Genomic DNA, 13,404 nt, shown 5'->3' with positions numbered 1-13,404 from the left:
TATATATATATAGTTTTATGTGCTGTGCCTGTGTGTGTGTGTGGAATGTGTGTGTGTGTGTGTGTGTGTATGTATATATATATATATATGCGTGTGTGTGTGTGTGTGTATATATAAAATGAATGAACCTATAGGCTTATATGATGTTATGTATCAAATATTTCTTCAGTGACCCTCCTGTAAGCTTGAGGCACAGAGAAAGTCCTGAGTAATTACATGTACAACCAAAATCGAACCAGCAGTTACTCCCATCTCTAGTTAAAAACGAGCAAAGATCATTAAAATAGGTCAAGGCCACAAAAGACTTCTTATAGAGGTACTAGAGCATTTTGACCACCTGAGAAAGATAAGTTGAAGCCAAACGCATATCTCTTTCACCAACGTGGGAGTCAGTCATACTTAATAATATAAAAAGCTGATACATGTAGAAATATGTTTGCTTTTCAAGACATCCCTATGTGATAAGCCCAATAATACAGGTGGTATTATTCACATTCTCAAGTAAAAAAAAAAAAAAAACTACGATAAATAGATGGAAAGACCACCAAATTTGGAACAGGGCTCCTGATATAAGAGCCACTGTTTTATTCATGACATTACTATATTCTCATCTTTCTGTTTCAGGGTGACAACAATATCGAGTATACAATGCTGAAACATGATGGAGTGGGATTCTCAGTAGCCTTTGGGTAGGTTGTGAGAATTAAAACAAGTCAACATATGAAAAGCACTTAGAATAACACCTGCCATTTATGTACCTGTGTGTGTATTAAAATGTAGATGTATGCTTGTATATATAAATATATGTATCAGTTTGTAATATATACTTACATATTTGAACACATATGCACAGGCTTGCAACCTTGCATAGATTTATGTTCTAGTGCTCATACACAACTTGAAAAGAGATAAGTAAATAATAATCTATCCAGGTTAGCTATTCAAGTAGAACATCTGTAGCAGACCTCTAACCCTAAAGATTAAAAAAAAAAAAAAAAAGTTAAAACATTTTTTCAGTTTCTTTATTCACTAGTCCTGCAGAATAGAGATTTCTAAAAAGTTCTAAGTTCCATATCTAAAGTGTGAAAAGCAGAGGTTGCCCTAGGAATATGCTCCATGGAGCAGAGAGGCAAAGAGCTCTGTGGCTCCTGCCCAGGCAGGTTACACAGTCAGAAGGCAATCATTCAGGCGCAGCAGCCTGAGGCATATGTTTCTGCCTCAACATTCTGGGCCTTTGTCAAATAAAATGCATTTGGAGCAGGAAAAGAGAGTGGCCCAGCTTCTCACCCCAATCCCAGTTTAGCTCTTGGACAAGCCAAATTTTCTACACCACTTTGGGGTCATTTTTCACCTTCGGAAAGACAATGAAATTTCCAAGCTGGGAGAAACTGTTCAGGAGTCAGCTGGTTGTGTGTGTATGCGTGGTGTGTGTGTGTATGTGTGTGTGTGTGATGTGATGTGTATGTGTGGTGTGGTGTGGGTGGTGTGTGTATATATGTCGTGTGTGTGTGGTATACGTGGTGCGTGTGGGGGGTGTGTGTGTGGTTTGTGTAGTGTGTATGTGTGTGGTGTGGTGTGTGTGTGTGGTGTGGTGTGTGTGGTGCGTATGTGTGGTGTGTATATATGTGTGCTGTGGTGTTTGTATGTGTGTAGTGTGTTGTGTGTGGGGTTGTAGTGTGTGTGATATGTGTGGTGTATGTGTGGTGCATGTGTGTGGTGTGTGTATGTGGTGTGTGGGGGCGGTGTGTGGTGCAGGTATGTCGTGTATGTGTGGTGTGGAGTGTATGTGGTATATGTGGTATGTTTGTGTGGGTGTGTGGTGTGTGTATGTGGTATGTGGTGTGGAATGTGTGTCGTGTATGGAGTGTGTGTGTTTGTGTGGGTGTGTAAGCAGCATGTGGTATGTGTGGTGCATGTGTGTGGTGTGTGTATGTGTGTATGTGGTGTATGTGTGGAGTGTGTCTGGTGTATGTGGTATGTGTGGTGTGTGGTGTGTGTATGTGGTGTGCGGTGTGGAGTGTGTGAGGTGTGTAGAGTGTGTGTATTTGTGATGTGTTTGTGTGGGTGTGTGAGCAGTGTGTGGTATGTGTGGTGCATGTGTGTGGTGTATGTATGTGGTGTGTGTGGGGGTATGTGTGGTGCGGGCATGTGGTGTGTGGTGTGGAGTGTGTGTGGTGTGTGTGGGTGTGTCAGTGTGTGGTGTGTGATGTGTGTAATGTGTGTGTGCGTATTTGAGGGTGAGAGAGCGTTGGTGCCTCTCCATCCCTTTCAATCCCTGGGTGCTGGGTGGGGTCATCCTGGTGCCCAGCTAATGGAGAGTGCGGCAGTGCAGTCTCCTTCAGGGCTGGTACCGCCACCTTAGCAGTCAGTTGCCTAGTGGATGGTGCAGAGTCACCAAAGGAACTTTCTGGAAAAAACTTTCTTTGGTGACGAAAAGCTCCAGAAACGGAAAAGTGTGGAGGTGACGAAGAGCTGAGGGAAGAAGAAATAGAAGCTATCATAGAATGAGGCGAATTGATTCCCGGACGTGGGACTGGGCAAGGGGAGAAGAAAAGAGAAAAGCTAACACCTGCCTAGGAGGCCCGGCGCGCTGCAGGCCTCCGCGGCGCTCGGCGTCTGGCTGCTCCTCGGTTCTTGTCTCGGCGCTGGGGCAGCGCACGATCTCGCGCACCCCAGCAGGCTGCGCGGCCCGGGGAAGGGCGGAGGAAAGTCCGGGCCGACTGGCGGCGGGCAGAGAGACAGCCAGCGCCGCATCGCGGGGTTCCCGCCCTCGGAATGGGAGCCGGGGAGGAGGACTGCATTTCCGAGCCCTCCTCTGAGCCTGACTGGTGCTGGGTGTTCAAGGTTTCCCGGTTCAGGGTCTTGTATCCTGGGCAGGGCGCCCTATGAAAACCAACTGCGGTGAAAACTTAAAGAACAGGGAGCGCGGTTCAGAGGGCCCGGGGCTGGGAGCCCCTCTCCCGCGCCGCGCACCCGTGCTTACAACTAGCCCGCGCAAGATTGCTGCTGCAACACGTGGGGCTTTGGGCGTCGCACGGCCGCAGAGCTTACGGGTGGGACTCTGGGACCTTGGGGACTTTCCCAGAGAGCGTCCGGTTTCCATCTTGGCTGACCAACGCCTGCAAAGAGATGTGTGGGTCCCGGGCCTTATGGTTTCCAAGGCCTGTGGGCGTACGCTGTACCCTGCAAACCCATCCTGGGGAGTATAGGCGGCCCCACCCGCAAAGGCCTCGGAAAAGTAGAAAGGCAAGTGAGGCCAGGGACTCATCTTCTGGGCAGACACGCCTGGAGTTCTCTGGCCCCAAGCGCTGGGTCAATCCTGGGCATTCTTCCACTTATTGGGATGCGACAAATGCTGGTGAAGCAACCGCTTGGCTTTCAATTTCCCGTCCTTAGAACCTGCGATTCCTGAGCTGGAAGCCCGGGCACCTGCCTGGACGTTGTGGGACCAGCTTGGCTTGATGCCTGTATGACCCGTGACCTCATTTCCTCCTCAGCTGTGAGTGACCTCAACTAGTTTGGCAGACGGGTGGAGTTATAAAATCCTAGAGACTCCCCTCTGAGAAGGTTCAGACACGGGAAAGGGTTATGATACCTCTGAACGCTTGAAAGTGCAGCATTAAAATAAAACATTTCTGAGTTTGCCTTGGCTGAAGGCAAAACTAGCTTTGGGTACTTTTCGTCTACTACTTCCCGCCAAAATGGCCTTGTGGGTAGATTGAACAGCATAGCTACCCAGCCCGAAAGTGGCTGCCACTAACACACCTACCTGGATCACCTGGGCAGTAGCTCAGCCAAGGCTGGGCTCTCTTCCTGATCCTATGATTAAGTTAACGACCATACAAAAGAAAACACAGGGGAGGCTCACTGAGTGTCTACTCGTGGCAGTGTCTACACGTACTCTTTAGAAAATATGATTCCAACCTAAAGCCGATTTCAAAAAGCAATATTTACCTTTTTCTAGACCTCAGTTCATCCCCGTTTTAATCTTCAGTGGAAAGTAAAGCTGCCTTACGGAAAAGGAGATTCTAGAAGGATCAGATAGAAAGGGGGCATTCAAGATTTTTTTTTTTTTTTTTTAAGGTAGGCCCTAGGATAAGCTGTGTGTGTTTGTTTGTTTTTGCTTCAGAGATATAGTGTCCAAGACAGGGACAATTTAGACTGCCTCTCAGGCATTGTGATTTAAGGATCTGTTGATTCAATTTGCCTTCAATTTGCTTCCTCACTTCTTGTCATCAAATTTTCTTCACAATCTTGACCTTTCTCTTAAAAAGACCTCTTTGTGTTCAATTGGAGCCTGATTAACTCATCACAGAAAAAAAAATTCCCAGTGCTAGAAGTACTTTAAAAATAGTAGAATCTGCTTTGCTTATTTTACAGATGAGAAAACCAAGCTGCATGTAAATCAAATTATGTCAGCAAAGATGCAGGGTCACACTAGTTGTGAATAGCAGAGGTAGAATTAGAATTTTGGACTGTTTTCACCACATCTTGCTGGGGTTGAGTGTTTTAGATTATCCAAATGTTGCCTAGGAAAACTGAGAGCAGGCCTTAAAGAAATGTAGAAAAAAAAAAAAAAAAAAAAAAAAAAAAAAAAAAGACATTAGAAAATATGAAAAAAAAAAAAAAAAAAAAAATGGATGATCTTAAAGAACCCCACCTGCTTTTTTACCAATCTAAGTCACATTCCCAATAGATACATCACTTTGCTGTATACCTACTCTTAACCTGCTCCCTGCCCTAAGCATAACTTGCTTTGGAGAGGTCCTAAAATAATGAAGGCTTTAATATCCTATTAGGGAAAACCATTGCAAAGCCTGTAAAGAGACCTCTGTACATTTCAGACCTTTTCACAAGTATCCACCTTCATATATAGGGGAGAGTCTTCAGAATGTGAAGAAAGGAGAAAAAAAAAAGTTGGACAACTCCTGTGATAGCTACACCAGTGTAGTGCCTGTTTCCAGAGTGACTATGGAGATGCCTGTGGGTTAAGTGCATGCTATCTTAAGGCCTAAAGGATCATTGTTCATTTGGTTTTATGTCTAATGGTTACTGGTCATACCACATACACCTAGACTTTGTACACTCAATATTTAACTAAGAATTATTACCAGTATGTAAAAAGTACAGAAGTACTTTTCATAAAGGGAAGAGTAGAAAGAGGAGGGAAATTGTCAGGTTTTTCTGCATTATAATGTTTCAGGACAAGTTTTTTACGGAGGATTTGCAGTTGTCCATGCCTTTAGAAAGAAAGCTGGGCCTTGCAATACATAGACCACAATCAACCATAATCATTTCACCTTTGTTTTTAGGGAAACTCCCCCACAGGGTCTCCTAATAGTTTATGACAAAATGCCATTGTAATGACATTAGAGTCCAAGATAGCCTTCTATGTAGCCATCACTAGTAGAACCTAAAGTGGGCTTTTCATCTTTTCTCACAGATCCCAGCCTGAACATTGTCTCAGGCCATTTGTGAAGATGCTAATTATCCTGCTGCAGAAAAGAACGCTGGTGTCCCAGTGACGGGTTAACTGCATGGCAGGCATCTTTGTCTAAATGATTTGTCTTTGATCAAGATGCCCAACACTTTCCAGCTAAATATTTTCCAAGTGACAATAAAAACTTTTCTCCTTTTAGGCTCAAAATTGGCTTAAATAAATGCAAACGGTGCCAGGTTTATAATTCCTCTCGTGCTATTTCTTCCCTTCTTTTCAGGAACTCAGTGAAAATGAATGGCATTTAGTCAAAGTGCAGTCCTCAGCTACAACAACAAAATTTTAAAATTTCCCAAATATTTGCTTTGAAGAAAATAGTCATTTATTGTCAAAGCATCCAACATACTCAGATAAACTATAAAGTTTAATAAATATTTCCAGGGATAAAAGAAACACATAACTATTCAGACTCCATTTCACTGGCACAAAATTACACTTTGTATTAAAAGGAAATACATATTTACATAATTGATGACATTCTTCATTGAAGTCCATAATCACATCATTACACATGCACTTCCCCCTGGAAACTCAAATTGAATGGCGACTCCTTTTTATTCATTTTGTTTATTTTTGTAAGAACACAAACGATCACCAAGAAATGCAAAGCATCTCACCCTCCTCCTTTATATCTAAAATAAATTTTGCCCTTACATATAATTATTACATCTAAACCGTAAGTGCTTAATAATTTAAGTAGAAACGTATGACAAATGCATCAATATGTTGCAATATATGACATTTTAAAAAATGTACCTTTGTTTTGGGGAAAGTGAAAATGCGTGCATTCAAAAGAAAACTCCCACAAACAACCCACCCAATCAAAAATCCACCATCCTGGTGTGTGTGTGTGTGTGTGTGTGTGTGTGTCCCGGGTAAATGTCTCAACGAGGTTCCTGGGAGCGGATGACATGTGTAGTGCGTGGGGGTGATGTATGTGTCTGTGTGCAGTATTTTGGGGTGCAAGGAAGCTGTGGATGTTCTCGCATGTTTATTCCTGCAGGTGGCTTGACTGTGCGTGCTCGCGCGTGGAAAGCTGGGGTCCTTTCGGAGTCAATTATGCGAGGTCATGTGCCTGGAGAGGTGGTGGCGCTCCCTGAAGGACTCGTTGCAGATGGGGCACTTGAGTTTCTCCTCTCGCCGCCGCTTCACCAAGGGCTCCATCGCATACTCCTTTTTGTGGTGCGACCTCATGTGGTACACCAGGTCGGAGGTCATGCGGAAGGAGGCATTGCACTTGGCGCACCAGTTCTGCGCGGGCAGACACAGCGAGGTGAAGGAGGGCGGCAGCAGCGTGAGCGCCGAGGGCAGCTGCAGCTGCAAGGGCCCGGCGGCTGCAGCCGCAGCAGCGGCTGCAGCGGCAGCGGAGCTCTTGGGCCAGAACGCGGTGGCGTACAGGAAGGGGCTCTGCTTGGGCAGGCCGCCGCCGCCGCTGGACAGGGACCCGCAACCTCCATTCAGGTCCGCGGCCCCTTGGAGCTTCACTGCTAGAGGGTCCGCGGCGGCGGGGTAAAGTCTAGTGGGGCCCACGCCGTCGGCAGGGTGGCACGGCTCCAGCGCGCCCAGCTTCTGGCCCAGCACCAGCGGGGACAGCTGCGAGAAGGAGCGCGCTGGCTGCGAGAAGGCGCTTTTGCGCTCGTCCGACGGGGCGCCCTGGCCCCCGCCCGCGCCGCCTGCAGCCCCGGCGCCCGTGCCGCCGCCACCGCCGGTGCTGCCCGCGCTGCCCAGCTGCGGCACCGAAGTGAAGGCGCTGCCCCTCGCAGGACTGCCGCCCTCGAGCCGGCTAGGCAGCGGGCCCCCGGGCCGCGGGGCCAGTAGCTTCTCGGCGCCCACCGGCGACGGGGCCGCAGGCGTGGAGGAGCCGCCGCCGCCGCCGCCAGAGTCCTGATCCTCGGCGGCAACGCCCCCGCCGTCGGCGGTCCCCTCTTCCTGCAGGCCGGCCGCGCGGGCGGCCTTCTTCACCTCCACGAAGGCGCTGCGCTTCGCCTCGCCCGTCTCGGGGCTGGGCGGCGCGAAGAGGCGGCCGTTCTCTTCCAGGCCGAAGTAGCTGCCCGAGGCTCGGTACTGCTGCGGCGTGCACACCAGATCCTCCTTGGAGGCCGGGAGGGGCCGCTCTGCGAAGCGGCCCCGGCCTCCTACCAGCCCCGCGCCACCGCCGCCCTCCGCCATCTCCTCCGGGAATTTCCTCTTTCCTTTGCCGCCGCCAGTGGCGATGCCGTCCGGACTCAGCTCCGCCTCCTGGTGGCCGCCGCCGCCGCTGCTGCTACCGCTGCTGAGACTCTGTGCGGGAGAGCAGCTGCTGCCTCCCCGGGAGTTTTCCAGCTCCCTGGCCAGGTTGTGGAAGTCAGTGGATGGTTTCGCGCTGCTGCCGCCGGCGGCAGCGGGTGGGTTGCTCTCGGGGGAGGGGGCTGGGTAGTGGTGGAGGGGGCCAGCTTTGCAAAACTTGGGACCCGGGCCTAAAGGCGCCTCCTGCTGCTGCTGCTGCTGCTGCTGCTGCTGCTGCTGCTGCTGCTGCTGGTCTTTGCCACCGCCGCCGCCGCCGCCGCCGCCCCCGTGGTCCTTGGTGCCCACGCCGCCGCCCTGTTCGTCTTGGGGACTTATATCAGCGCTGTGAAGTCTCTTGGGGCAGCGGAAACGCAGATGCGCCACATAGGGGAACTCAAACTGGAAACGTTGGCTGCATTCCAGGCATGTGTAAGGGGACGACCCTGCTTAGTGAGCAAACACCACACGCACGCACACACACACACACACGCACACCACATGATTACTCAGCTTCACCTCCAAGCCAGTTTGCCACCATCCCCTTGACAAATCCACCTTCATTTCTCAGGGCCTGAGTGCCTGAGAAAAGAATGACCAACCTGATCTAACTTTCCCCCTGATTTGGGGGGAATACAGCAAACAAGCCAAGTGTCCCCGCTTTATCCTCACCTATCTGTTTAGCTTCATTCCGCACTATATCTCGGAAGCTTCCTGTGAGACACCCAAAGGGAAGAAAGGCGCGCCAGCGGGCTGGGTTAGCCCCGGCCGCTCCCCGCGTCTCTCCCCCGCTAGTGAAGGGCCCACACACCGGTCGCGAGCCAACCTACCATTCATTTTGTTGTGGGATCTAGAGGGGCAGAGCAAGAGTAACTCAGTCAGTTCTTTCCCGTACCAAACTAATAACTCCTCGTCTTTGGCAATCCTGCGGAGAGAGCGGTAGAACAGCTGTCCGTTTTTTATATAGGCTTCAAGGTTCTGCTCTTCCTTATCTCTGGCCGATTGGACCAATCGCAGCCACATGAGACCTTCTGAGGAACCATTTGCTGCTGAGGTGTCTACCTGCGGTTTGAAATAGAACAAGAAGACAAGAAGGAGGGGGAGAGGGACCCCCATGAAAGAATTGAAATCAGAAGAAGCAAGACCATTTCTTGTTAGTCTTTTCCAAAATTTATCTGAGACCACGCTTCCAAAAATTTGGCCCAAGCTGGACCTGTCATGTTTGTAACCAGTAGGGAAGATAACCATTCTTTGAAACACTGCATCATCATATAGATTATTTAAGTAGCCGTTTTTATATATTGATTGAACACTAAATGAGGGGATTTCTTCTTAGAATTTAGTGTTAACCTCTTGAGAGTTTAATTCTAAGTTATCCCACATTACAAAGATATAGAGAATTTTGCTTGTTTCAGAAATAAAGCAAGCTTAGATCTTAGAAATTATGCTATGGCAATCATGTTCCTAATCTTGGCTTAAACAATTAATAGCTTTTCTTTGTGAAGAACAATAGGAAATGAGAGGCCTTATATCTTCCAATTCAGGCATATGGATTTAATGATGCTTTACTGGCAAAATCATTAACATTTTTATCTAAATACAAACTCTAGGCACTAGCTAATATTACTAAAGAAACTAATATTTAGGGGATGAAGAAGCCTTCTCAAATGGAAGGCAAGTGTACCCAATACTTGTCAAAGAACTTGGAGAAACTAGTTAGTATGCAAATAGCCTCCGCCCAGTGAAATCTCCCAGAGTTCAGGAAGTCGTGTTCATCAGCAGGAAAACCCGGAACTGAAGCTTTGATTTAGACATTTCTAACGTTCCAAATCAAATTCATTTATTCCAAAAAAAATCAATTGATAATAATTTGAGTTTAATTTTCCTTTTCGAATTTTTGATGTGTTAAATGGGATTGCTTACATTATTGGCATTTTCCACAGGTAAAACCTATCTCCACTTGTCATTAGAATTATTTTTAGGCCATTTCCAACAGGACATTACCCTCATACACCTACACAGCTCCAGCGGAGACTTACCCGAAAGATATAAGGTACCGTTCTCTTGTCAGTAGACTTGAGAGCTATGAAAGCTATGCTGTCATATAGGGAAGTATGGCTCAGGACACAGGGACCAAATATAGCATTCTCAGGGATGTCGCAGGTGGTGTAAACGCTGGTAAAAATATCTGTCAGACATTGTTGGACAGCCTTGGCATCTCCATCCCAGATGCCTCGCTGGATGCCTGTATCCTCCATCACTGGAGATAGACACACAGCACAAGAAAGTGAGTTACATTAACGCTTTGACCGCCATTAACCCAGGCAGAACTGTTCAAGTGCTAGGCAGATTTTCCTTACACTTGCCTGATTTTTTGCATAGCTCTTATTTCAAAATTAAAGCAGATTAACATGGAATATTTTAAAGATAAAAACTAAGGGATACTTGTTAAAAGAACTAGAATAGTGAGAGATCTGGAGCTGACTGCTTGAGAGAAAGAAAAGAAGGGGCTAGGAAAGACTAGTTCATTTTTTTTTTGCATTACCTTGATGTTGGATTGGGTAGGTTTTGGAGCTGAAGTTCAAGGCATAATAATACATTTTTTCTTCTTCTTTTTTTTTTTTTAAACCAGCCTATAGACCTTCCTTTCTGAAAGAAACTTCTAACCCTTGGGGTAAAGTGCCTCTAGGCCTATGTATTGAACTGGGTGCCCGGGAGCTGATTTTTTTCTTTTCTTCCAAAGAGGGGAGTAGCATTAGTGAGCAGGCGGAGACAGCGGAGCATGGCGAATGGATTTCAAGTGGAGTGTCAGGGCCACTAATTTTGTGTCAGCTAACCTTTCTCTGCAGCCTACAAGAAGGGACGTATGTCTACTCATTACCATAATCCAACACTGTTCCTCTGAGGCTTTAATTAAAAGCAGCAAGCAGAGGTAATTTTTTTTTTTTTTTCTGGGCATGCTTATTTATGGATGAGAGTGAAACCCTGTTACCTTGTTATACAAGGAGGTGGATTGAATCACATGTGGCTCATGAAGTAAGCAGGTACAGGACAGGCCTAAAATGTCCCCAGTCTGAAATACTGTGTGTAATGACTGGTGAATTGTCACTCCCCCTACCCCATACGACCCTGTTTGGGCAAGAGTGGGCAGCCCTGCTTGAGCACTCCTCAGTGAGCTCTCCAGCTGTTTAATCCACAGCAATTTAGAAAGTAATGCCCCAATGGAGGGTTCTCTATTAAGCTGTCATAAAGGTACATTTTCCTTCCTCTGGACACCTTGTACAAGACTTATCAGTAAAAAAAAAAACAACAAAAAAAAACAGGTATTTAAATTTTTAAACTAGCTTTGAACTAGGTACATTGCTTAGTATTTCAGACTAATCAAAGAGTCCTCCAAGTTTGTTGTTCCATAATAATGCCATGATTGGCAATTATTTATGTTTCTTTTTATAATTAAAGTAGCAGGAAAGCATAGATCTAATTGTTTTCTTGCAAAGCTGTTCATTGTGGAAGAATATCAGTGACTTGTATTTTTGTTTTAATTTCTATTAACCAATTAACCTTACACGTGTGATTACAAGGCAGTGCTTTTTTTTTTCCCCATTCCAGCCAACATAGCCTAAAACTTTGGTTAGTCTCATTTTCCATTCATCCTCTTGCATCCGCCAAATGTCAAGTGTTGGGCTGTATCTCCCAGGCAGCAGAAATAAGGGAAAACATCAATAAAGTAGAAACTTTCTCATGCTACATCATCTATCCCTGGACATTTTTACCCCACACAAGGTAGACATCCTGATTTTTCATTTCAAGTTAAAATACATTAAAAAAAAAAAAAAAAAAAAAAAAAAAAAAAAAAAAAAAAAAAAAAAAAAAAAACATACCCTCTCAACCCCTTTTCAACGGACTCCTATTCTCTTCTTTTCAATTTTCTTCAATTCAGCGTTTTATGCCCCAATTTCTCTCTTCCTTTTAAAAATCTCTTTCACACAAGCGATTCATTGTGCCGGGAGGTCGCCCCGTCACTTCGGGCAACAGCAGGGACACAGTCATTAAAATGCAGTTCTACCTAACAATACGGTGAAAAGGTCCTCACTACGCCGCGCTAATAGCTGTCGGAGTCGCGGCGCCAGCCACCCAAGCCTCAAGCCCATCACAATAACCGCTGGGCAACAGCCTGGGAGCGCCCGCCCGCCTGCGGTCGCCTTTGCCACCCAACCTTTCACAGCTCTGTGCCCCGCTGTAGGCCGAGGTTCTTAACCGCCTGCCCTGAGAATCCGCCCCAGAGCCGGCGGGACTCGCCGAAAGCCAGTCGCCGCTGCCAGCCGCTAGCCCTTCCCTCTAGGCAGGCATTGTCTAGCGGCCGCGCGCTCCCCAGTCCCTGGCTTCTCCGGCAAAGCGCTCCCTACCCGCTCCTCCTTTTGTACAATATTATTGGCAGTAGAGAGCCCCTCAACAATTATTTTTCTCTCTCTTCTGGATAATAAGGAGACGGGAGACAAAATTTTCTACTCTTTCCACCAAACTGCCTTCCTCCCATCCCCCTCCCACATCAATGCAAATAGACTTACCAGGAATAAGGTCAGTATAGAATCTCCCAAATAAGGCCACCTGGAACCGGGAAGATGCGCAATACAGTGTTTGTTTTTGCCTATTGTATCAGTGTATTTCCATGTCAAGAGGTATTGGTGTTGCCGTCTTTTAGGCTCTTCCTAAAGAGGTAAGAGAGAGATAGAGAGATGCGGAGAAATAGATTGGGGGGTGGAGGGAAGAAGGGAGGGGAGAGAGAGTGTGTGTGTGTGTTGAGAGAGAGAGAGAGAGAGAGAGAGAGAGAGAGAGAGAGAGAGAAACGGAGAGAGTTGTACAGATGGACCCGATGCAGTGACTGACTGGCACGCAGACACACACTTTTTGTTTGCTGCACATAATCTGCCCAATGACGCGTGACAGCCCACGTCCCCTCCCTTTAACTCTTTGCTGGGCCAGGCGCTCCCTCCGGCGCCGCCTGCCTCGCAGCTTTTTCCCCTGGCCCGCCCGCGCCCCGCAGATCCTGAGCGCCTACCCCGGGTGGCAACGCCTGTTAGAGAGCGTACCGGCACGCCTTCTCCTAAAACTCGGGCCCTCTGGGACTGCTAGGAGGGGAAAATCGTTTCAGGATTGCAAAGGAAGGTACCAAAAGGATTGGAGAGGGCCTTTCCCTGTTTCACTAGGCACTTGGAGAAGCTATGGCAGAGAGCTGGACACCCAGCGCGCGCGGACCCCGGGCGTATTTCCCCGGGAGTCCGAGTTCCGTGAAAGGGAAAGGGGTGCGGTTGGCCCCAGGGATTCTCTAGCTAGTTGCCTGGGGGTGGTAAAAGCTAGTTGCCTGGGCGCCGGCTCTACAAGAGCGCCAACACTACCAAGCTTCCCCCTGCAAAATTCAGAAAGGATGCGCTTTGGTGAGAACTTGCCTCAGCCTTCCCATAACTCGGGAGATGAGGTTGGAGTGCAGGCCCCAGAAGGGGACATAAAGGTACCTCCTGGTCCCAGGACTCTGGTATGTGGGCGGAGGTAGGGTGGAGAGGTTGGTGGGAAGAGCGCAGGTTACTGGGCTCAAACAGTTGCTGGGTTTTTTTTGCCCTCGGCTTGGTGCATTCTGCGCAGTCCCG

At 47.6% G+C, this 13,404-nt stretch overlaps 1 protein-coding gene across 2 annotated transcripts; it reads right to left on the bottom strand.

Annotated features, from left to right (window-relative positions):
* Window positions 1-5,796: 5,796 nt before the first annotated feature.
* PRDM8 (PR/SET domain 8) lies at window positions 5,797-13,269 on the bottom strand. Of its 2 annotated transcripts, none has more exons than XM_017530193.2 (4): window positions 12,328-13,269; window positions 9,799-10,019; window positions 8,590-8,821; window positions 5,797-8,208 (listed from the first exon to the last, which is right to left on the bottom strand). In XM_017530193.2, the coding sequence occupies exons 2-4, from the start codon at window positions 10,015-10,017 to the stop codon at window positions 6,551-6,553; spliced, it is 2,109 nt and encodes a 702-aa protein (XP_017385682.1). In that variant the 5' UTR covers window positions 10,018-10,019; window positions 12,328-13,269; the 3' UTR covers window positions 5,797-6,550. The 2 variants fall into 2 exon arrangements, with proteins under 2 accessions (XP_017385682.1, XP_017385683.1); XM_017530194.2 differs by having other exon boundaries at window positions 5,797-8,205.
* Window positions 13,270-13,404: the final 135 nt, after the last annotated feature.

Source organism: Cebus imitator, unplaced genomic scaffold (assembly GCF_001604975.1).
Source record: "Cebus imitator isolate Cc_AM_T3 unplaced genomic scaffold, Cebus_imitator-1.0 Scaffold64, whole genome shotgun sequence".
NCBI lineage: Eukaryota > Metazoa > Chordata > Mammalia > Primates > Cebidae > Cebus > Cebus imitator.
This window is presented reverse-complemented; position numbering and strand designations above follow the sequence as displayed.

Excerpts from the sequence above, each read along its gene's own strand:
- PRDM8 (XM_017530193.2), bottom strand. The coding sequence starts at position 10,017 with ATGGAGGATACAGGCATCCAGCGAGGCATCTGGGATGGAGATGCCAAG. Across the intron at positions 8,822-9,798 it reads CGGTACCTTATATCTTTCGG|GTAGACACCTCAGCAGCAAA; the intron begins GTAAGTCTCCGC and ends TTCAAACCGCAG. Across the intron at positions 8,209-8,589 it reads ATCCCACAACAAAATGAATG|CAGGGTCGTCCCCTTACACA; the intron begins GTAGGTTGGCTC and ends TTGCTCACTAAG.